Genomic DNA, 23,856 nt, shown 5'->3' with positions numbered 1-23,856 from the left:
TTGACCTATTTAACAGCCTATATAATTGGGCCAGCCTTTGAGTTGCACAATTCCCCAAACCATATAAAAGCAGAGATGAAAAGCATGCATTCAAGTGAGGCTCCCATCAGTGAAACATGACCAGGATTAAGTAGGAAACAGTGGCACTCTCCACTCTCAATTTGCTGTAAATGTCACGACAATTAGAAGAACATTCTGACTGCCTGCTCACCTGGATCTATTTTCTTTCATTGTGCATACCTAAACATTTACAAAGGCAGTAAGAAGTGCCAAGACTTCTGATAAAAGTCCATATTTAATGTATTTCCTTCCTGTGATGTTTATTATGACCATAACTTCACTACAAGAGGCCTGTCCCAGTGATTCAGCTTTAAGAGCTGCGGTCCAAGGAGGTTACGAGCCACAAGAGGACAAACCTATCTGTCCGTATGCCATGCTGATGAGGCGTTCATTGACCAGCTTGTCCGTTTGGGGGTTCCTTGGTTGGCGTTTCATGATGTCACTCTCAGCTCTCTCATAAGCCAGTGAGATGGCTGGAACCTGCAGGGAATGGGAGGAGACCATAGAATCTGTTCACTTTACGGACCTTGTACAAAAAATGTTCAGGAATTTGTCTTTGTGGCAACGGTACAAAGGCGCGATGACAGCGCCATACACGGGTTACGCTCAACGTATCACCATTAATATAATTCAGCATTCAATCACCGAGTGAAAGGAGAGAAAAGACGGGGAAAAAAGGGCAAGGAGAGGGAAAAAAGAGGCAGTGACAGAGACGGAGAGAGGGGCGGGAAAGGAGAGAGACTGGTAGTGAATTTCAAGGCGCTCATAAAATAGGAGGGTAGAAAGGTCTCAAGAACTCTGTAATAAAGATCTTATATTGGCTGGTTTTACCAGGTAAGCACCAGAGCAATATGTGTGACTTAGGGCAGGATATCTCTGCGACTTAGGTGGGATTTGAGGTGGGAACTTGGCCGTGTGTGGCGCTGAACACATGCTCTACGGTCTACAAATCCAGTTTGTTTTGGTGTTACCCTCCGCTGACCCACAGCCGTTAAGAAAGACGAGGAGAGGGGAAAGGATGCGACTATGCTTGGCATCGATTTTCTTTACACCTCTGAAATGTTGTGTGTGTGTGTGTGTGTGTTGTATTCAACATTGAAGCATTCATAAGTGTGCCACATTCTGCTTTGAGTAACATCTTTTGCAGACATCCTTTCCCACTTGGCAGTGCTTGCTAAAAATAACCATAGCAGACTCCAAGTGCTTGCTTGTCTCGGCTAAATCTCAGCAGAGCCCTCAAGCCTGTTGCCTGGAGTTGAACTAAGCTGTTAACAAGCTGTTAACAATATCACCGGCAGACATGGGAAATGTGTCATGTTACTTGTGTACTGTACTATAAACACTTTTCAGGTACTTTATTGAATATTTTAATATTGTCATTATAGGGTGCTACTCTTCAAAGCAGACATCCAGCTGTTCACTCCTCCAGCGGTTATTAAACACATGCAGACATGTTACTTTGAAGGAAAGAGGTTTTATATGCAAAACAGTTGCACAAATAAGATGCTTTTAAACTTCAATCATCAAATATTTGAAGAGAAATCCAGCCAATAGAGATTGCACTATCCCTGTGGTCTCAGACAGTAAAGTAAATATTTGCGAACAAGAACAAATCTGTCCTGCTGCTCGAAAACAAAAGAAGTTCATCTTTGATGTCACCTTAGTGAAATGAGTGGAACTGCTTTATTAACAATGTTAGCAAGCTGCTCCTCTTTAACCTGTGGATACTTAAATGCTTCTTGGCAGTGGAATATGAGGCCATTATAGTATATGTATCTCATAACGTGTACATTTTCTGAATTGTGGCTCATTGGGATGAAAAAGAACCGGTTTCAGCCGCATATGACTGTGTGGTCGCTGAAAGCAGGAACAATTTAAGTTACAGTAATGAACACAAGTGAACGTCCTTTTGAATATATTCATCCTGTGCTTCCTTTCGTTTGCAATGATGGATTACGCCCCTCAGGCAAGCAGCGTGCCAGCAACCCTTTTTGTTGCTGCTGGAAATACAATGGAGGGACTGGCATCTGGAAATGGCAGAGCTGTGAAATGTAAATCTGTACGTGAGCGGCACCCGGCCTTTGTTCTGCTTAAACAAATGGACGTCGGCAGTGAGCCAAGAGGGAATTTCTCCCACTATCAGAAAGAACAAATTAAACCAAATGTTTCGTTCTCTTTTACCTTCAGTTACAGGGTTCGATGTGTAAAACGTTTAACTAACATTATCAACAGAGTGTGAAGAGGTGACAGTGTCTGTGTTGCAGAGATATCTACTGAAATTAGCTTGCTAACAGCTTGCTAACAGCTTGCTAACAGCTTGCTAACAGCTTGCTAACAGCTAGCTGCGCTCCGTCCAGTGTCATAATACCACTTCTACAGTTTGTCTACACTCAAAGTTGCAGAAACGAGAAAGCCACCCGCACCACGTCGCCTCGTCCTCACAGCTGCCAGGAGGCTGTTTCTCTCAGTGTACATCTGTCGGCAGCTCCGGGAAACGGCGTAGCTTCAGTTAGCCGTTAGCTCGAGTTGAGCCACAGCACCGGGGAACTGCTGACTGCTGAGGCTTGTTCTGGCTGAGCTCAAGTCTCTTCGGCCGCTGACTCGGGTTCCGTCTGCCGAGTGCCGTCTCTGCCGACCTATCTCCTCCCCCGGCGGGCTGCTCTCTTTGCTGCGCCGCCACCGGGAAGACGATACGAATATGTGGGTCGTTTTCTAGTTTCTGCCACTTTGGATTCAGTCCAATAAAGAAACTAACGTAACGTTACACGGACTACAGACCCGGCTCTCAGAGTTTCAGCAGTTTGGTGGTAATAACATCTTGTTTGGTGTGTTCTCATAGGACAGCTAGAGGGATTGTGACTAAACCCATCAAAATGAGGGTTTGTGACCAAAACAAAGAGCGGCGTATGTCTGTGGTGGTGACGGTACTCTGCAGAGTGAAATAAATGCTCCTTATTATTCATCAACACTTGCAGCAATCTTAACATCACACTCCATATGTTCCCTTTGCGATGTATAGTTTTAGTTTTAAGTGCATTTATTGTGACTTTGCAAGCTTCTTTTTGTCAATGGTGTTTTAATCTTCTAAATAAAAGAAACTGACAGAAGCAGACTTGACATCTGAAGCATGTCTGTGATACTTTAATTTAACCTGTGGGTCGTTTTCTAGTTTCTGCCACTTTGGATTCAGTCCAATAAAGAAACTAACGTAACGTTACACGGACTACAGACCCGGCTCTCAGAGTTTCAGCAGTTTGGTGGTAATCTTTCAGAAATGTAGTCAAAAGGAATCATCAAGATCGTGAAGGAACACCATCGTTAGCATGTCTACAAAGGGATTGAGGGACTGAGTTTTCCCCAACGCTCACCATGTCCGTGCCCAGGTCAATGCAGAGGATGGTGACAGTTCCCAGCGGAAGAGGAACACTTGCACAGATGAAGAGGAGGAAGGGCGAGATCTCTGGGATGTTACTGGTCAGCGTGTATGCAATGGACTTCTTCAAGTTGTCAAAGATAAGACGACCTGCAGCGATCCGAAACACAAGACAGAAAAATAGTTTAGACGTAAGGTATGTCGGTGATGTTGGGTACACACTACTATGGTACAGTTTTAATTTGTCACGTTCGAGTGAATTTTCCAAACGTACTGAAATAAAAAAGGACTTTGCCTCGTCAGCATATCCACATTACTAATGCTTTTTCTCAGACCACATTAGCAGCCCCCACTTTAATTAAACCCCAGTCTCTTGTGGCAAGCCTCAAGTCAAATTGAAAATCTGTCAAAGTAACTCTCCAGTCCAGTCCTCGAGGACACACGTCTCAATAAGCAGATTGCAGGTCAAGATTCAAGTCTTTCTGGTCTCTTAGTGCTCACCGTGATATTTGAACGGTTTGCCTTTCAAATATGTTAATCGTGATATTATAACAAAGCGGAGACCTAAGAATAAGTAAACCCCGCTTGGTGCTGTTATATATATATATATATCTTTTTTCTTAAGTCTACAGTTATGTGAAATGAACCACAATAAACAATAATCTCCCGTCTCTATTGCCACATGACAAAGTCAGAAGTGGTTTAATTGATAAGTTTCTAAATCTCCCTTCACTTTGTTTCTCTGACTCGCTTTCCTCTTTACTCTTCCTCTCTGTCTCTCTTCCTCACCCTCCTCCACTCCGGTGACGATGGAGGCGAAGTTGTCGTCCAACAGGATCATATCAGCCGCCTGCTTGGACACGTCGGAGCCTGAGATCCCCATGGCAATGCCGATGTCGGCTTTCTTCAAGGCCGGGGAGTCGTTCACGCCGTCGCCCGTCACAGCCACGATCGCCCCCTGCACCCGCAAGGACCGCCGAACAAAAAGTGTCAAGAAGAGAGAGATAAGTGCCATAATTTAAGCTACTCTCTCCCCATACTCCTCTCTCCCCCCCTCCCCTTCTGTCTTAATAATGTCTTTTCAAAGCAGCTCTGGGGAGATTAAAAGAAAAATGGAATTGAGTTGCGATCATTTAGTCACACGGAGTGAAAGTGAGTGAGTCAGGGTGAATTGTAGAATGACCTCAATATGTGTGGATGTGTGCAAGTGCATACAAATCTATTTTTGACTATTCACACATGCACGTGCACGTGCACATATCTAAGCACATATCTAAGCACATACATTAAGGCATACATATAGGGTTTAATACATGAGTTAACGTTAATCATATACTTTACAGATACACTTATACTCAATCACAATCTCACAAATGGACCTCCGCAGCATGCACGCCTACACACATACACACATACACACACACACACACACACACACACACACACACACACACACACACGTATGTACAAAACCCTCTATTCATCCATTCAACCACCTGCACTAACAAATGGCTCAGACACACTCTCACACACACACACACAAAGAGTTGCACACACACACAGTAAACTGTATTCAGCCTTAAATGGCAGGGACTCACACACACGCATTCACATACACACACCTGTATTCAACGATGCCTGTACACTTAGAAATAAACACATTCAAGCATTCAACCACACGTTATCGCAAACACACACATGCTTACATTAAACCATATAAACACACACATCGCTATTCAGCTGTTCGCTCTTAAAAAGGCCCAAACACACACACACACACACACACACACACACACACACACACACACACACACACACACACACACACACACACTCTCCATTGACCTGTCTCTGGCAGCCCTCCACTATGATGAGCTTCTGCTGGGGAGAGGTGCGAGCAAACACTATCTCAGTGTGGTTCCTCAGCAGGTCGTCCAGGTACTCAGGGCTCATGTCCTTTAGGTCACCACCGTGCACCACACAAGCCTTGGCATCCCTGGGAAACACACACACACACACACACACACACACACACACACACACACACACGTACATGCACAAACATAGTAAGGAGTCAGTGACACCAGGGACAGTTATGCAAAAGAGGCTTTGACATTTGATTTCTTTCTCCTCCAGTTTCTTATTCACTCTCTCTCACACTCACACTCACACACACACACACACACACACACACACACACACACACATGCACGCACACGCGCACACACTGGAAGGAAGCATAGACTCTCTAGCCTTCTGTCTTGGAGGAACAGTTGAATGAGTGGATCTGTGCAGCCGGTCTTCTTATCCTAACAAAGAGTTGTATCTGCTGAATATTCTCATTCACATGTTCCATCTTGTGACTTTACTGTAGTTACTTCTATCTGCTCTGTACACATGGCGTCTATTGCATGTCTGTATTTCCTGACATCCCTCCCTCTCTCCGGGGTTTCTTCTATTTTGGCCCCATGAAAGGTTTCTTAAACAGACGAGTAATCATGTGTTAATTTGTGAGCTTCAGAAGCGTTGGTAGGCAGAGTGTGTTACCTTTGCACAGAGCCAGGCTAGCCGCTTCCAGTCTATGCTAAGCTAACCTAAACAGCTGATCGCTCTAGCTTCATATTCAACTCTCAGTTATGAGAGTGGTATTACAAAATGTTGAACTTTTTCTTTTAACACTCATATAACCCTGCACACACACACATCCTGACACATCACTGAGCACACACACACACACACACACACACACACACACACACACACACACACACACACACACACACACACACACACACACACACACACACACACACACACAGCTACACAAAAAGATACTCTTAGACGGTTGAGCACACAGCCTAAACCTCCTCACACACACACACACACACACACACACACACACACACACACACACACACACACATACACACACATACACACACACACACACACACCTGGGGTTAACTTGGCTCAGAGGGATATTCAGTCTCTCAGCGATGTCCTCGACCGTCTCATTGCCCTCAGAGATGATGCCTACACCTTTGGCGATGGCCTTGGCCGTGATTGGATGGTCCCCCGTTACCATGATCACCTGAGGGCGGACAGAAGGTCCCGTAAATCACAGAGCATTTTCAAGTTAAACCCCTCTGTATCTCACCTGTGTGTCATGTGTCACAGCGTGCATGAGCTACAGCGCAGTACGGGCCTTCAGGGTCCATAAGTCATCCAAATGTGTTGTGTAGTTACACCGGGAAAGAAAAGAGCTATTAGGGGTTAAGGGTTCAAATCTGGCAGTTTACTCGGAATAACATCTTGTTTGGTGTGTTCTCATAGGACAGCTAGAGGGATTGTGACTAAACCCATCAAAATGAGGGTTTGTGACCAAAACAAAGAGCGGCGTATGTCTGTGGTGGTGGCGGTACTCTGCAGAGTGAAATAAATGCTCCTTATTATTCATCAACACTTGCAGCAATCTTAACATCACACTCCATATGTTCCCTTTGCGATGTATAGTTTTAGTTTTAAGTGCATTTATTGTGACTTTGCAAGCTTCTTTTTGTCAATGGTGTTTTAATCTTCTAAATAAAAGAAACTGACAGAAGCAGACTTGACATCTGAAGCATGTCTGTGATACCTTAATTTAACCTGTTTCAGTTCTTTGGCCCAGGGTACATGTGCATGATACAAAGTGTGTGCCATCCATATCACCTGCAAGGAATAACTTATGTTGAGCATGTAGTATATGAAAAATTAAGTAATTATGAGTCATATGGAGTAAATTCTTGAATCCACAACAGCATCATAATCTACAGCAGTACACTGACAGGCTGAATGAAGGTGCAGTAAAGATAGAGCGCTACATATTGCACTAAATCCTTTGGACTGATGCCGTCGACTGAAGATGTGAATTTCAGTGAAAACATTTCCAATAAAAAGTAATTAAAGCAACAGAGCCATGTGCTCTAGTTTCCTCCTGGGCTCAGATACGAACAAAGACATAGGATTTGTACCAGTGTGTGTGTGTGTGTGTGTGTGTGTGTGTGTGTGTGTGTGTGTGTGTGTGCGCGTGTGTGTGTGTGTTTGGACACAATTCTTTCAGCTCAATCAGACAATCCACCTCCAGCACTGTCTGACAGGATTTAGCAGTTTATATGAAGCATGTTGACACACTATGTCACAGGTATTAAAATCACATCATCTGCATAAAGATACACTTTTAACAATCAAACACTTTGAATCCCAGCTTCGCCCTGAGTTTAGGTGTTATTATTGTTTGTATAAATAAGAGTTTTTATCGTCTGCTCAAAAAAAAAAAGACGATTTTAAAACAAAGCTGATATATTGCGACTAAAACTCCCAGAAAACTTTGTTATCTCAACACTTTATCAGACAACTCGTCAGTTTTTAATTTCCTTTTAGCGTAAACTCATCAACCATGTTTCCCCCTTAAGTCACATCTCCACTCACTTCTAGCCTCGAGTTTGTTCTTTAAGCCAATTACAGTGTGTCTTTCAAAAATGCATTATAAAAGGAAGCATGATAACTTCTGTACCTGAAATAAATGTGCTAAATCCTTTTCCCGTGTTAGTATTGCTCCTGAAATTATTCATTCTCCTCATTTTCCATTTTTATCTCTGTGCAAGTAGTTTAACCTTCCTCCTGTCTGGCTTATTACCTTTCTGACAACACATCTGCTCCCTGCGCATTAGCAGTTGATTAACATATAATGCAAATGTGTAATATATACTGAATCATTTTACAAAAATGTTCCTTTTGCATCATTGAAGACGAGTTCATTCTTTATCGCCTGCTGCTTTTTATTCTCACATCACTTTTGCTGTTCTTAAGATTTTTCTAATTTCATTCATTTTTTCCACAAAAAGAGCGAAGATGAGTGCACACAACAATCACAGCCGTTTACTGTGCTTCTGGTACTTTGGCTGGCCCATCGGCAGCTTCCTCGCAGCAAAGAACTTCATTTATCCGACAATTATCACGCGTCAGGCCCCTCGCAGTGATCAGCAGTCAATCGGACGGCTTTTTGTGATTCCAAAAAGACACTTGACGTGCACATCCCTTCTCTAAAAAGGCCGATAAATGAAGCCCCAGGAAAAGGCTTTTCAGGAACTACAATGAAGGTTGAGTCTGTGGAACCAATTACCTTGATACCAGCAGAGCGGCATTTACCCACTGCGTCAGGCACAGCGGCACGCGGCGGATCAATCATGGAGATGAGACCCAGGAAGCAGAGCTGCTCGGTGGGGAAGTTCGTGTCGTCGCAGTCGAAGGTGAATCCTCGAGGGAACTGGGATGAAGACAGATTCAAGTGGCAGAAGCCTGCAAGAGAAGAGGGATCAGTGAGGTGATCGTTCATAACTGACTGACAGCTCACAGTATACTGCAGACAAACTCTCTTGTTTTGTTGCTCTGACGATTTATCCAACACATTTTTCATGTTTCTTTAAATCCAATAAACAATAAAGATGCTCTAATTCATTTTTCTGTTGCATACGAAGAAGTGTAAATATGAAAGACACCGTCAGAAAATGCATCGTCCTCGCCGCAATGATCCTTTACTTTACAGTTTGCATACAAAACGTTTTTCATTTTGGATTTGAAGGTTGCAAGTTTGAAATACAAATTGAATCAGCAACGTTTATTAATTCATGAACCACAGCCATTGAAATATGCATCTCCTGAATCCCTATAGAGCGAAGCACAATGCTCCGTCTCAAAGTGGAGGAACCTTTCTATGTCATGAAACACCCGACTCATCAACATCATCACCCAGAGCATAACTGAGGCTTAATAATTTACATGATTTTGGGAGTTTCACTCCAAAAACTGCCTTTATTTATTCCACATTTCTCTGTTTTAAAAAACTACTCTAAAGAAATATGAAGATAACACATAATTATTTTTTTAAAAAGATCCTAAAAAAGATGGCAGGTAACTTTCTTTCCCTTGGTTGTCAAAATGATGACATTTAGAGTCTGGATGCCGAACACTTAAGCGATATTGAAAGTTGAACTTTGGTTAATTATTAGTTTTTGGCTTTTTAATGTTATTTCAAATAGAAATGAAATCATAGTTCTGTGCAGAGTTTGACCTGAATTGAATGACAAGTCCATTACCGTCTCTGCACGCATTAAATCATAGGAAACTCATATCTCTCTATTGTCTGCAACAAAGGGAAGCTCAGCTTTGATTCCACGTCACGCAACTCTGGTTTAGACGTCAGAGCCAAAACGTTCTTCTTTGCATTTACTGTCGCGATAAAAGCATTCTGCACTTTCAAAGAGACATGTGGCCTGAGCTATCCTCTTCACCAAGGATCATATGGAAAGGTGAGTGCTGTGTCCGACCGCTTCTCCCCACAACATATTCCCAGGCCGATCGTAGCGAGTGCCGAGAAACATACCGAGCACTCTCTCTCCCAGTCCGCCCAGCTCCATGTAGGCATTCTGGAAAGCATCTCTCAGGTTCTCATCAAGTGGCTGGTCCTGGCCGTGGATCATAATGCTGCTGCACCTGTAAATCATTTATTAATAACACTTTTACTGCTGTTAATATGCGCTCTAGCTGCACGGCGATGGTGTAAGCTAAAGCAGTCAGCGATAATGGTTGATGTCGAGGAGTTGGGGAGGAGAGATGAAGTATGATCGTGTCATACATGTGCAATAACATAAACATTTCAAGGATAAAACTGGTGTTATTCTATGTGTTTCTCATTTTTATTAACTAAAACAGCTGTCCAGGAATAAATAGCTAATTTCTTGGGGACTATTTTCACCGGTGGATTAATACACATTTGGTGCTGTAGTGAGTCCTTGTCAATGCAACATGTCAACAGCTTCTTACACATTTACTATATTTGTTTTCCAGGTTTAATTGGTTTTAGTCTTTTCCAGGATTCTTAACAAACTATATTTCCAGCCTTTAACGAGTGTGTCGTTTATTTTCACTACATTCCCGCAAAGAAGGATGAAATGAAAAAGAAGTTCACGCTCTGTGATGACTCACTTGGGAGACGTATAATCGATCCATTATTGATTTACCAACCTGTCCAGGATTCTCTCTGGCGCTCCCTTCATGACCAGAATATAACCGGAGGGATTGTCCTCCACTTCATGGACAGAGAGCTTGAAGAAAGCAGGAAGACATAACATGGAAGTGTTTTCTTTTAACCAAGATGCAACTTGTGCTTTGTTGTTGCTGCTCCAAACGTAAGAAGGAGGCTCAGGACGGACACGCTTCTCAGTAACGCTCAACAATGAGTTCCACGGACGTAACAGCAATCATCTCTCGTGTCATATTCTTCCAAGTGGTTCATAATAAAAGTCTTATCGAAGCCGAGTTGACTGAGTGCACATTGTAATCCTATGTATTCCCCTTGTTGGAGCGGCATTCATTCACACTCTCGCATGTATCCCCTTGCATTGCCACTTCCCTTCACACATGCACACACACACACACACACACACACACTCCCCCAGGTCATTTGTATCTGATTCACAGCATATCTAATCTCAGAAAAACACAGCAAAATTGCTTTCCCCCCTCCCCCCCCCCCCCCACACTCAACACCAGTGTTCCTGTTTTGAATCAGGGAACAGGAGCACAAAAAACACAAGCAGGAAGTCCTTTGTTTGCTTTAACTTCACTGTTGAGTTATTCATACGCTGCTTCAAACCTGCACACAGGCCGGGAAACACTGCGAGTGGAAAGCAGAAACATTCCCCCTCTTGTCTTAATTGCTGCCGTGCCCTTGAGCAAGGCGTCAACGTGGGAGGACTTTTTCATACTTCAATATTAACTTGTCATTTCTTCTGGTGTCGTCGACTCTTACAGGCTGTAAACAAAGCAGGCAGCTTAACTCGAGAGTCTTCACGAGCGCCGGTAAAAATCCTAGCACCACCCGGGAGAGAGCTTTAAACAACATTTATAACGCTCCACAGGAGTTTGTGAAGTAAAAACACGCTTATTTATTGTCCCAAAACAAAAGTAGCAGACTGCAGTTGAAAACTCTGATATTGTTATTAGTTATGACATTATTTAAGGTCTTTTAAAGTATTTACACACGGTGCATCACACACTAGAGCTAGTCGCCTAACACCCCCCCCCCCCAAAGCCACAGTCTTTTGTGACCAATCAAAAGGGATTTATGTCCATTGTGAGGTAGCAGCGTAGCATCTTATGAGCAGGCAAAAAACAACCAGCTTGTAATCCCCATGTATCTTTCTGTCATAAATAACACACTGCAACACTGCAACAGCTTCTCTGCAGCTCACAGTGTTGTGCTCGCGGCCTGTTGGGCACATTCCAACAGTGTGCAACAGTATGAATGTAAAGCAGGAAGTCTTGGAAATGCATATGTTAGTGCACTAAGAGAATTATATACTGTTGTAAATATTAAATACACAATTTAATTTAATAAGAAAAATGATATTTTAAGTAATAATGTATAGAATAATAATTAGAAATAAATGTGATGTATTTATTAATTAATTAAAATCTAAAAATGACGTTTTTTGAGGGGGGAATAAAAACATTGGTCCCATGCAGTACCTGGTATTTGTTGGTGGAGTTGAAGGGGATCTCCGCCACTTTGAGGTTTCTCGCTCTCATTTCTCGAACACTCCCGCAGCACAACTCGATGCATTTGAGGAGAGCTGACTCTGATGCGTCCCCCGCTGTCTCCCTCTGGGGAAACACACACACATAGCCGCACATTAGCACAGTCACTCACATATTCATATTAAGAAATGAGTGTTCTCTGTCTCCCTGCCAGGGTTTATCAGACTGTGGTGGAAGAAAACTTTAACTGATTAAAGTGCTACCTGAGATGACTTCCTTTACTTCCATTATGGTTTTCATTAAAGTCGCAGGTCGCTGAGAATCCTCTGCACCACCAACGCTTGGCCACACTGTTTTTAAACTTATGTAACGCTTTAATGTAGAAGTAATGAAAGTGCGAAACCTCGTTTTTTCAGTTTAGCGGATGAAGAACAATTGGATTAAAGCAGCTCGATTTCTTCAGGAAGAAAACAGCTGATTACTTTGCCATATATGCCGTTTGCGAGCTCTCTTAAGGACATTTTTAAGGATATGGATGTAAAACGCCCTGGAAATGAAGAACTGTCGGAAATAAATAGTGTTGGAAGACATTAGACTGTTGCCTATTGGCAATATTTAACAACAAAGTTGTTGCTAAGGATGGAGCTAATGCATAAATTAAAGCTTGAAGGAATTAAAACTTCCCTTATTTGTTCTGTGTGGTCCGGGTTTGTTTAAAGTGGAGCAGAGGTTAAATTAGAAATGGGATCACACAGTTTAAATGTCATTTATACGTTTCTTTGGATGCACATTGCTCCATATTTGCTTTTCAGTTTTTTCGCAGGTTCACCAGCATGTGTGACGAAGTTGCTTGAATCATTTAGGGGGGAACAATCTCTTCTAATAAAACATTACATGGTGATCAGTGCAATTCATCCCACTCCTGCAGCCAATTTAATGAAATCCATGCTGAACTGAATGACCTGACAGGCAATATACCAACAGGGGCCAAAGCAAGACAAGAGATTTCTCTTTGTTCCTGTTTATTCATTCATGAACAGCCACAAAACAAGGACACGCGCTCCCTAAGATTTGTCCTTGTTTGTGCCTTTTCATGAATGAATAAATAGATCAAGGAAATTCCATTCCTCTGTTTTCCCGGGTGCCGATATGAACTTGTTCTTGTAATGGTAGTGGAGTCTGGGCCTTGACTGCTGTGTTTGAGTGCTGTAAGGGGATACAACTGTTACTTAATGCAGGGAGGAAGCCCTCGCACCTCCAAGAGCAGAGAGGCTTCACAGTCGGCTCCCAGCGGAGTCATCGAGCCACACGGGGAATTTCTTCAGGTCAATGTAGCACAGGTTGGAGGACAGTGGTTGGTAGAACAAAATTATTGACTTACCCACTCAGCAGTGTGTGTGTGTGTGTGTGTGTGTGTGTGTGTGTGTGTGTGTGTGTGTGTGTGTGTGTGTGTGTGTGTGTGTGTGTGTGTGTGTGTGTGTGTGTGGGATTTATTTCCAGGGGTGCACTGGATTATTCTCTGTGTGTGTTTATGTGTGAGAGGGAGGCTGTGCATGTAAGCCAGTGTGTGTGTGTGTGTGTGTGTGTGTGTGTGTGTGTGTGTGTGTGTGTGTGTGTGTGTGTGTGTGTGTGTGTGTGTGTGTGTGTGTGTGTGTGTGTGTAGTGCACCTGTGTCAAATAGTATTTCCTCTCTGGCCACAGAAGATAATGCAAAGTCCATTTACTCAAGTACTGAACTAATGTACAATTTTAGTACTAAAGTATAATTTTACTTGAGTTTCAAATATTGTACATTTTTCTAACCATATATAAAATATGAGTCATTGCAGACCAGCTGTATTTACTTACTAGCCACATTTATATGGCAGCTATTAGCTACTATTACTTTTCAGATTATGATGTTGAATACAAACAAATATCATCAGTTTATAAAATAAGAAACATTCATTGATACAGAGTTTTGATATCTTTTTAAATGCAATAAGGACAAATGTTGCATTCTGCAAACGTACTTACTTAATAACCTATTAACTCGTTTACTGTCGCTGTACCTTGAGTTCTTGAATAATACTCAATAAGAACTCAAGGTAACACTTGTATGAGTCACTGGTCATGTTGTGGGTGATGATTTGAATACCACCACTGTTTATCTTTGAGTGACAGCTCACCTGACGCCGTCCTGATGGTGTAAACGTCCCCCTATTGGCAAACGTATGCAAAATTCTGTCTTATAAATAATGTGCGTGCAGGATACCAAAACGCTCTGCTTGTAATAACAAATAATTCACGAGACTGAATCATCAATGCAAAGCTTTGTAAAGCTGCGGATGTGGTGTGTGTGTGTGTGTGTGTGTGTGTGTGTGTGTGTGTGTGTGTGTGTGTGTGTGTGTGTAGGTGGAGATGGAGGTTCATACCATCAGGATGGGAAAGCTCTCCTGTCCGGCTCTGAAATCCGCTCTGTTGCACAGGCCGGCCACACGAGACAAAGCAACCCAAGTAGCTGAGCTCTTGTCAAAACCCAAACCTGAGAGAGCAGCAGAAGGAGCTGTGTTACACTCATGCACTATTTATGCTCCTGACTTAACTCTTGGTTCACATAACACTGGATATAGTATAAATAACAGAAAGTTGAGCAATCACTTATTCCTCGTCAAAAGTGGGTTTTTTTCAAATCCCCCGTCTGGAAAGTGACATTAATTTTTTAACAAGAATGTGTCGAAAAATAAAAGCTGTTTGGAAATGTATTGACTCTCTGGAACGGTCACTGTCACTCTTATTGTGCAAACAGAATACGATCGCGTCGTGCAACAACACCACAAAGCGACAAGTTGGCGAGAGCGGTTGAACTTGACACGAGTGCAAAAGAGTCCAAAACCTGCAACAGCTGCAAAAAAAAATAGTTTGCAACACAGTTTGTTTTCTTCAGCTCTTGCACTGTTTCAGCCTTTTCGCAGCACTGCAACAGTAGATATGTATTGTGTGATTGCACAATCGTCATGCATACACCTGTATTTTGTTCTTTTTGCTTATCGCTAAAGGTTTCTTTGAACTTTGGCTCGGGCTGTAGCTGTTTGGTAGGATTGGTTCCGCAGCAGCAGTCTTGCTGAGGAACTCTGGCAAAAGACGTGTTTGTACAGTAGCTGATGGTTGTGCCGTCCACTGCATGCCGCTGCTCAATTAATCCAAGCGGTAGTACAAACAGCCCTGTCGCTTGGCAGTGTGAACATTGGACAGATGAATTTCAGCAGGTGGTCACTCTCCCGCTCTGTATTCCCACACACGCTCCATCTTTCCTCCGAGCTATTTTGCTTCCCCTCCTCCTCCTCCTCCCTTTCTTTTCACCTCTCCCTCACTCTCTGTCTCACCAGTCTGGTCCTCGGTGGTGTCGGCCTCGTGGATCTGGTTGTCGAACCACATGTGGGCCACGGTCATGCGGTTCTGGGTCAGCGTGCCCGTCTTGTCGGAGCAGATGGTGGAGGTGGAGCCGAGAGTCTCTACGGCCTCCAGGTTCTTCACCAAACAGTTCTTCTTCGCCATTCGCTTGGCAGTGAGAGTCAGACACACCTGGGAGGACAGAGGGAGGTGAGGGGGAGGAGGGAGGGAGGGAGGGAGGGAGGACGAGGAGAGGAGAGGAGGATGAATGATTGTTAGTCGATGAGGGGAAAGAGCATGCGTACGCACCGGTGCGTTCAAGTGCTTGCGCATGTGAAACCATGCGTGGTCCAGGTGCCTTACTGCCTTAAGTGCATGTTGGAGTGTTTGCATGTGTGTCTGTGTGCATGTGTTTGGTTGGCTGGTTAACTGCAGGTGCACAAGGGACCTAACAATACAATGAATAGACACATTCCATATGTTGTAAGAGGAACATCAACGCACATTAATTGAAGCTCACAACATTACTCACAGAGCAACAAATGCAGCACAAACGTGTCTAAAGCGAAAGCAGCAACTGGAAGTTAATTTATTTCCTGTGACCAGTGAAATGTCGACTGATGGCATTTCAAATGCCAGCTGGCATCCACCTCAGCTCACACTTTGTTTATTGTTGCAGAAAGAAAGTTAGATTCACTTCAACATATGAGCAACTCCAGTATTCAGTAATAAATCACCTGCTTTGTTGTGTTCTGTAGTATCATTAGAGCTGCAGCTAACATTCACTCAGGGTAAATTAGTGTTAGGAAAAGCACAGGTGTAACTAATAACATTGATGATGGCTGCGTTCCATTTCGGTGTGCCAGTAAACCATGACAGCGAGCCAGGCTATGTGAGGGCTCCAGAACTGGCACGCTCAGTGCTGCAATAATCAATATTTTGATGTTAACATTGGATTAAATTACTGCAAGTAATTACAAAACAGCTGCTCAAGATGACAAACCCGTGGAGAATTAACACACGACTCTCCCTCCCCCCCCCCCTCCCGCTTTAGTACTACAGAGCTTTTAAACACAAACTCCAGTTTCATCCCTTTTGCAGGAGCCTCGGGCAGCGACTTTCATCAAACAAGCCCAAGAACCTTCTGTACATCACCTGCCCAGTACCAGACAGCAGACAGGCGGTTAGTCCGGTGAAGGCAGTCATACATCTAGCAGCCAGACAGCCAAATAGCCTGTCTAAAGAGTGTGTGGAGACCCAAACAGAGCTGAGAGGAGTATTTGTAGGGTGACCAGAAAAAGGACATGAATGATAATGTTGCTCCGTGCCTGCTGGATGTGTAAAAAGTCATTTGTTTAAAAGATGTCAGCTTGATAATGTGCCTCCAAATGATTAAAATAAGTCAGCTTTGTTCCACCTTTATTAATGCAATTAGTTACAAGACTCATTACTATGTCTCATTTGAGCTTGTTTTGAAAAACATCTCTTTCAAAGTAAAACATCTAATTAGCATTTGCAACACAGAGCATCTTTAACCTTTGTTTGTTTGTGTACAGCAGCCAATTTGTGATGTTTCTCCGTTGTTTTGTTCACTATTCCAAGAAGCATATTATGTCCTGTCCTTGCTACAAGGGGACACTGTTTATTGTAAACTAAAAGTGCACATTGTCTTCTCGCTGCAGAAACAAACATTCAAACAGATCTGCTGCTTTGAAAAATAATCCAGATCATGTTTCTGAAAATCAGTTCAAAACTAAGGAACACACACACACACACACACACACACACACAACTCACAGTGACTGTCGCCAGCAGTCCCTCGGGCACGTTCGCCACGATGATGCCAATGAGGAAGATGACGGCCTCCAGCCAGGAGTATCCCAGGATGAGTGACAGGATGAAGAAGCTCATGCCCAGGAACACAGCGACGCCGGTGATGAGGTGGATGAAATGTTCGATCTCTATGTTAATGGGCGTACGGCGGACCTCGAGCTCGGACGCCAGCGTGGCGATGCGACCCATCACCGTGCGGTCCCCGGTGCCAATCACGATGCCATGCAACGTACCTGAGAGGGAGGGATATATCTTCGTTTAGTCACAATGTGTCTATTGTATAGACATACTGAGGCAGTGAGGATCTTACTCATAACAGAAACGGTGTTATATAAAAGGGACTAGATATAAAGGACAGAGAAACAGGTACATTGTTTATGGAAAGAAAACGTTGTTACTCATTCCTTTAAATGTATTTGCTAATGCTGTGAGCTCCACACACACACACACTGTATTGAGTGGAAGCAGAAATCATCTCAGGGACAAATCACAAAACCTGGAGACATAAAAACCCAAAGCTACCTGCTGAGTTGGACTACAGAGACAATATGGTGCTTTTATATTCCTCAAACATCGACACAGAAGGAGTAAAATTGAGCAATAAGACATACTAAACATAGCTCTCTTCAAAAAGCTTTCATTACTGATTCAGTTTGTTTTCTTTCTAATAAAATGATTCATATCAAATGTTTGCTTTTACGTTCTTTTAGAATCTCAGAGTTCTCAATTGTTTCCAAAGTTTTATTTGAACGTCAGCTAAATGATGACATATAAAGACTGGATCCTCCGTATATTAAAAGTATTATTACACTACTAATATATTTCTTCCCCACATGAATGTACTTTGGAGACGAATGGTTCACTTTATATTCAACCTACATTAGAGTTTAGATGTAGAGATTGATGAAGTTGCAGATTCTGATATGAAAAGTCTCGTTGAAATTCTCCCTGCATCACCGTCGGATGATTGATAGCAACTGAAATACCAACTACAACTCCCATCGGTTGAATCTCAGATGGAAACATTCATTAATAATCTCAATGCATTAGAAATTCAATAACTACACACTACTGGAGGGATGGCCGTTCTGATAAACCGAAACATACTCTTGGTAAGGCGATGACGATCACCAGATGGTTAAAAGAAGAAGATGTGATAAGAGACGACGTTGGCCAGATGTGGCCTACTGACCCTCGACACAGTTGGTGGAAAAGAAACAGATGTTGCGGGTTTCCAGAGGATTGTCGTGCGTGAACTCTGGGGAGCGAGTCTGAGGCTCCGATTCTCCCGTCAGAGACGAGTTGTCCACCTTCACGGGGAGAGAGGAGGAGAGAACCGTGTTACTCAGTGAGACCGAGGAGAGAGTGACAAGTGAGACTGACGCCAGCCGCACTTATCAGCAGCAGCTGCAACATGCTTCAAAGTGTGATAAACTCCAGACAAAACAGTCACATTTTGCTCTACAGCAACGGGAAGTACAGAGAGTTAAATATTGAAATCTACGACGACTTATAAGGAATATTGTAGGTTCAAAGTTTTAAATTATAAAGCCGGGGAAGGAGGTTATATTGAGAGAGAGAGAATTCAGTATTTCCAAGATTACCTAACCCTAACCCTTACCCTAACCCTAACCCTAACCCTAACCCTAACCCTAACCCTAACCCTGACCCTATTTAGCAGTTCAGGAGATGGACGCTTGAATGTTCAGCCACTGCCGAGATTTAATATCCAAAGAAAACTAGAAAAGAAAACTAGTAGACTAGTAACTGCAGGTGAGTGAATTCAACATTTGACCAAAAGAAACACTTTGAAAGGTTTCAAAGTGTTTCATATTAAAAGAATAATAAACTGGGGAACATGGATATGCACCTTGAGGTTGACCTTCTGGGTTTGGAGAGACATTTCTCACCAACTGTTGGGTGGATTGTCGTGTAGATTACGCAACAATATCCCAAATTATTAGATTAATCCAAATGTGCTAATTCACAGATGTAAGCTAACACACTTACTTAAGCTGGTACACATGATAAACAATAATGATATTATATTCCATAATATGGAAAGAAAGAAGGAAGAATTGAATGATATCAAGACCAAAGTCAGTTGAGCAGCTGTAATCCCACTGAGACCTCCCCCAATGCTCCCCAGGGTTGAGCCCAGCACCCCTCCACTACCTTGCACCCGCTGGAGGAGATCACTCGAAGGTCAGCTGGGGTGCGGTCTCCGCCTTTGATCTCCACCAGATCTCCCTGCACCACAAGCTCAGCATTGATCTGCATCTTCTCCCCCTCCCGGATCACCAACGCTTGCTGGCATGGAGAAAAAAGGAAGAGAGATAGAGAGAGAGAGAGAGAGAGAGAGAGAGAGAGAGAGAGAGAGAGAGAGAGAGAGAGAGAGAGAGAGACGAGAAGGAAGAGGGAGTGTGAGGAAGAGAGGAAGAGAGAGAGAGAGAGAGAGAGAGAGAGAGAGAGAGAGAGACGAGAACAAAGAGAGGATTTAGTCAGAGGAAGAGAGAGAAGAAGAGCGATAAAAGAAAAAAGAGCCAGAGGGTGTAGAGGTATGTGAAGGGGAGAGATAGTGAGAGGAGAAAGCGGGAGAAAAAACAGGTAGTGGGAAAATAGACAAGGAGGAGTGAAAAGAGCCTAAATAGATTAAAGAATTAGGTAATCGAAGAGCTCCAGGTGGATAACGCGAGGGGAGTTTTTATGCAAACAAACTCACAATCCAAAGTTGGCTCAAACATTTATTCTTCCTTTGTGCAAGCCTATTAGGTTTTCACTCAAGTGAGTGTGTAAGCCCTACTTGAGGGACGGCTTATTGATTCAGAAAGCTGCGAGACTGCACCAAACAACTTACCTGTGGCACCATTTTCTTAAAGGAGTCCATGATGCGGGAGCTCTTGGCCTCTTGGAAGTAGGAGAAGCAGCCGGTGATGATGACCACGGCCGACAGCACCACGCCCAGATACAACTGAAACGGGGGCAAACCAGAGTCACAGGGCGAGAAGGTGTCATTATCCACTTAGTTGTGTTCATGTGAGGCATGTGAGGCATGTTCAGGCGTAGGAGAAGGGGATTTACGAACCTCAAAACGCTTTTTAAAACAGCAAAACCTTAAATGCAGAGTGCAAGAGTTAAGAGCGAGGAAACCTGGCGGAGCTCTCCGTCTTAGTGGGAGATTTAAAAAGGAGACGCCGTCCCAGAGCTGGATTCTCGTGAACTATTCCTGTCTCTTGGACGGTTCATTCAGTGTTAGTCCAAGTGAACATCTGTCTCCCAAACCCAGAAAAACAAGAACTGGGAGTCTGATCTCCGAGGCAACCAAGAGAGATTGAATCTGCATGTGGAGTCTGGCTCTGCAGACGAGGAACATTTATTCTGATGCTGTTTTTATTTTCACTAGTAAAGAAAGCCGCTGCAGGTTTAGCTCTCGCTGATGCAAACAAGACAGCCGGGTTTTTCTTTTGGATGAAAGCATCTGCCAGCTGGTGTGCAGTACTGCATGTCCTGGACTCGTGGAAAATGAAATTCTTAAACCTTTTTGGAAGGTGCTGCTTTCATTTGACGGCAACAGCAACAGAATGTTTTGCTCTTGAAAGCCCTTGAATGTTTTTTAGTAGCGGTGCAGAATCTTTTGAAACCAGGAAATACATCTGTATCCTCAGAAAATCACTTGTCTGTGTTTACAACAATTCAATTCAGTGTTCAGTTTGCACTGAAAGACACTTGTTCTGTTCACCAGCAAAGCAGGAACAACATCTGTCCAGGCAGGTGACACATTTAAAATCAACTAAAGTTTAACGGTTTGGAAGAATAAAGGCTTCATTTTCCAGATTGCAAACATTAAGCTGCTGAATTGTGTAAATTCAGCGGCACCTGGGGAAGCTAACACAGAAGAAGACAACGCAATCTTTCAGCTCAATTAATACATCAAAATAATGTCAAATCAAGTTTAAATCCGAACACAGCGACGTGTGCAGTCCTGTTAGGGGGGATTTTCATCTTAAATAACTGCTTGTACATTATGCAAAGGCTCAAAGTGCCAAATCTGCAGGCAGTCGGGGCTTTTGAAGTAGCAGAGCATCCAGCTGTACATACTCGGCACTGAGATTAAACGGGGGAGATTAAAGTTACCACGTGTGTGCATGTGCGTGTCTATCTGTACAGTATGTTATTGTATATTATGCAAGGGTTTAATGCTGTCTGGGGTTTGGAGAGCGCTGAATGATGATTGCATAATAACTCAGAGCCATAAAGTGCAGTATGGATGGCTGCTTGGCTCCATTTGAACAGCGTGCGGTGATCCTATAATGCCAGGACCGATGCCAGAGTCAGCGGAGGTTTTTTTACGTCACACTCTCTGTTTCCTTGTTATTCTATTCATATGGGGATCAAATCATGGTGTGCTTTATTGTGTTTTTATGTTTTGTTTTGCTTTTCAATTCCAATGCCATTAGGTTTTTGTCTTTACTCTTTTTCTTTTATTATTTCCTGTAGTGAACATCGGCTCTGTGTTGGTTAATGTGACCTAGTTTTGAAGCCTTTGGCGAAGGAGTTTTAGATGTCAAGAGGCCATCCTGGGTTAGTAAAGGTCAGCATCTGCAAAATGTGTGTATCTCTAATTGTGCATGCTTTGAAATAATTTGATAATATAATTTCTTAATTCTCGGGACAATTATGACGGATCCTACTTTTCAAAAGAGACGACTCCTCAGACGTTATAATTAAAAACAATTGATTTGAGATTTGTTTTACTTAATCGTTACACAAGCTGCATTAAACACCTTTATGAGCTGAATCTCCGCCTAACATATTAAATATAATTCAGAATTTGATACATATGCAGAAGGGAGTTTCCCCCCCCTTCAGTGTTTATTAGCTGCAAACATGCTTCACTAATTGGACTTTATTCCACATGCAGCAAGACATTTTGGGTTTGTTAAAATGCTCCTTCAGTGGGAGATTGACCTACACCCTAAATGACAATATCAAGATATTAAATCAGGAGCGGCCCACTGTGCGCTGAACTCCCTTCTGACTAACAAACAACCCTAGAAATCACTATGTCCGACTTCTGAAACTTAAATCAATAACATGATTCAGAGCCTCAATATAAAGATGGGAGAAAAAAGGCATTTGTTTTACACGTGAGAAGAGTTGTGCTGGATGTAATGTGAGAATAAAACAGTGCATTGCATTCAAACATGGATTCAATCACTTATATGGGATTTTCTTTTGCGTATCGTAATATAAATATATTAGCATTAACCTTGTGATATATGAAATTAAGATTAGAATTTGAGTTTAGGTGCAAATGTGCAGTATGTGTGTTTATATTTCTATAAATGAAAACCTCCATCGTGAAAACCGAGATGAATATAAAGTTGCACACAGGTGGTATATTTGTGTCTCCTGTATTATAGCTGCAGCTGTCGTTGCTTACCTGTGTGTGTGTGTGTGTGTGTGTGTGTGTGTGTGTGTGTGTGTGTGTGTGTGTGTGTGTGTGTGTGTGTGTGTGTGTGTGTGTGTGTGTGTGTGTGTGATTAATATGTGAGGTGTGTGTGCATGTTTTACAAGCACTTTCTCACATTGTCATTGGGCGCCTCGTCCTCTGTGGCCACCTGGATGGTGTAGGCCAGGAAGCAGAGGATGGCACCGGTCCAGAGGAGCATGGAGAAGCCGCCGAAGAGCTGACGGCAGAACTTGACCCACTCGGGGGTGGTGGGGGGAGGGGTCAGGGAGTTTGGACCATCCCTGGCCAGAATCTCCACAGCTCTGGCATTGGTCAGGCCCTGAGGGAGAGCAATTTCTAGGAATGAATGCCTTTTTGCATGCGCCGGGAATCTTATTAGAACACACGATGACTCCATTTTCACCACGGTTTAAAAAGCAATCTTTACTGCTACAGTTGCAGAACATCAAGTGTTCCTGCCTGGCCTATTTAACACTACACGTGTAATAAACTGGACGACTCTCCTCATCTGAGCTTCTAGGCTGTAAAACAGTTGGATGTAACTGTATTGATTTTTTTTTCATGATTTTATTCCTAACAGAGTCAAATTACAGAAAATTCATGCAAGTTCCCGAAATACTATAATTTAATCATTTAATGGGAGAAAACACACAAATTGGCTCTTTTTCTTTTTTCAAGCCTAAGCAGGTTTTTTGCTGGTATTTTTCAGCTTGTGATATTTTCTGTCCACCTCAGCTTCTATTTTCTTTTCAAACGCTAATCTTAAAAAGATTGTATCAGTTTCACTTCACCTGCAATGTCAAACTTAAGGTACGCAGCAAATGTGTTTACAGCATAAAGATGTGTGTGATGTGTGTGATTCCGTCTGTGTATGGGATTGTAGAAATCGTCGCATCAAAGTGTGTATGTGTGTGTGATTGAGAGATTAAAGATGAATGAGGCTCAAGGTGAGCCGGGGACGCTGCGGAGGATCTAACTTGACCAAAGTAATGTTTGGTCTCAGTTTGGATGTTTCTCACCAGTAGAGGTAAGCAGAGATTACATCGTGTGAAAGTATGCATGTGTAAATGAGATTGTGTGTGTGTGTGTGTGTGTGTCGTTACCCGCGTGAGGTCCACTCCATAGCGTTTTCCCAGATCATCCAGAGATATCTTGTGGTCGTCCTGCA

The 23,856-nt window shown here is 42.9% G+C and overlaps 1 protein-coding gene across 4 annotated transcripts in view; it reads right to left on the bottom strand.

Annotated features, from left to right (window-relative positions):
• atp1a2a (ATPase Na+/K+ transporting subunit alpha 2a) overlaps positions 1 to 23,856 on the bottom strand; it is a 30,988-nt gene that overhangs the window by 4,208 nt on the left and 2,924 nt on the right. The window contains exons 3-19 of one of the 4 annotated variants that reach the window (XM_029453026.1): positions 23,792 to 23,851; positions 22,804 to 23,007; positions 20,073 to 20,186; positions 19,391 to 19,525; positions 18,408 to 18,525; positions 17,180 to 17,448; positions 15,376 to 15,574; positions 14,425 to 14,534; positions 12,002 to 12,136; positions 10,496 to 10,575; positions 9,855 to 9,964; positions 8,595 to 8,770; positions 6,388 to 6,524; positions 5,279 to 5,429; positions 4,223 to 4,391; positions 3,429 to 3,583; positions 417 to 540 (exon numbers count right to left, since the gene is read on the bottom strand). In XM_029453026.1, coding sequence (XP_029308886.1) covers positions 417 to 540; positions 3,429 to 3,583; positions 4,223 to 4,391; positions 5,279 to 5,429; positions 6,388 to 6,524; positions 8,595 to 8,770; positions 9,855 to 9,964; positions 10,496 to 10,575; positions 12,002 to 12,136; positions 14,425 to 14,534; positions 15,376 to 15,574; positions 17,180 to 17,448; positions 18,408 to 18,525; positions 19,391 to 19,525; positions 20,073 to 20,186; positions 22,804 to 23,007; positions 23,792 to 23,851 — 2,446 coding nt within the window. Of the gene's footprint in view, positions 1 to 416; positions 541 to 3,428; positions 3,584 to 4,222; positions 4,392 to 5,278; positions 5,430 to 6,387; positions 6,525 to 8,594; positions 8,771 to 9,854; positions 9,965 to 10,495; positions 10,576 to 12,001; positions 12,137 to 14,424; positions 14,535 to 15,375; positions 15,575 to 17,179; positions 17,449 to 18,322; positions 18,526 to 19,390; positions 19,526 to 20,072; positions 20,187 to 22,803; positions 23,008 to 23,791; positions 23,852 to 23,856 lie in introns of those variants that run through there. The other 3 variants (XM_029453027.1, XM_029453029.1, XM_029453028.1) reach the window with 3 other exon arrangements.

Source organism: Cottoperca gobio, chromosome 17, assembly GCF_900634415.1.
Source record: "Cottoperca gobio chromosome 17, fCotGob3.1, whole genome shotgun sequence".
Taxonomy (NCBI): Eukaryota; Metazoa; Chordata; class Actinopteri; order Perciformes; family Bovichtidae; genus Cottoperca; species Cottoperca gobio.
The sequence above is the reverse complement of the archived record's forward strand: the minus strand, read 5'-3'. Positions and strand labels throughout refer to the sequence as shown.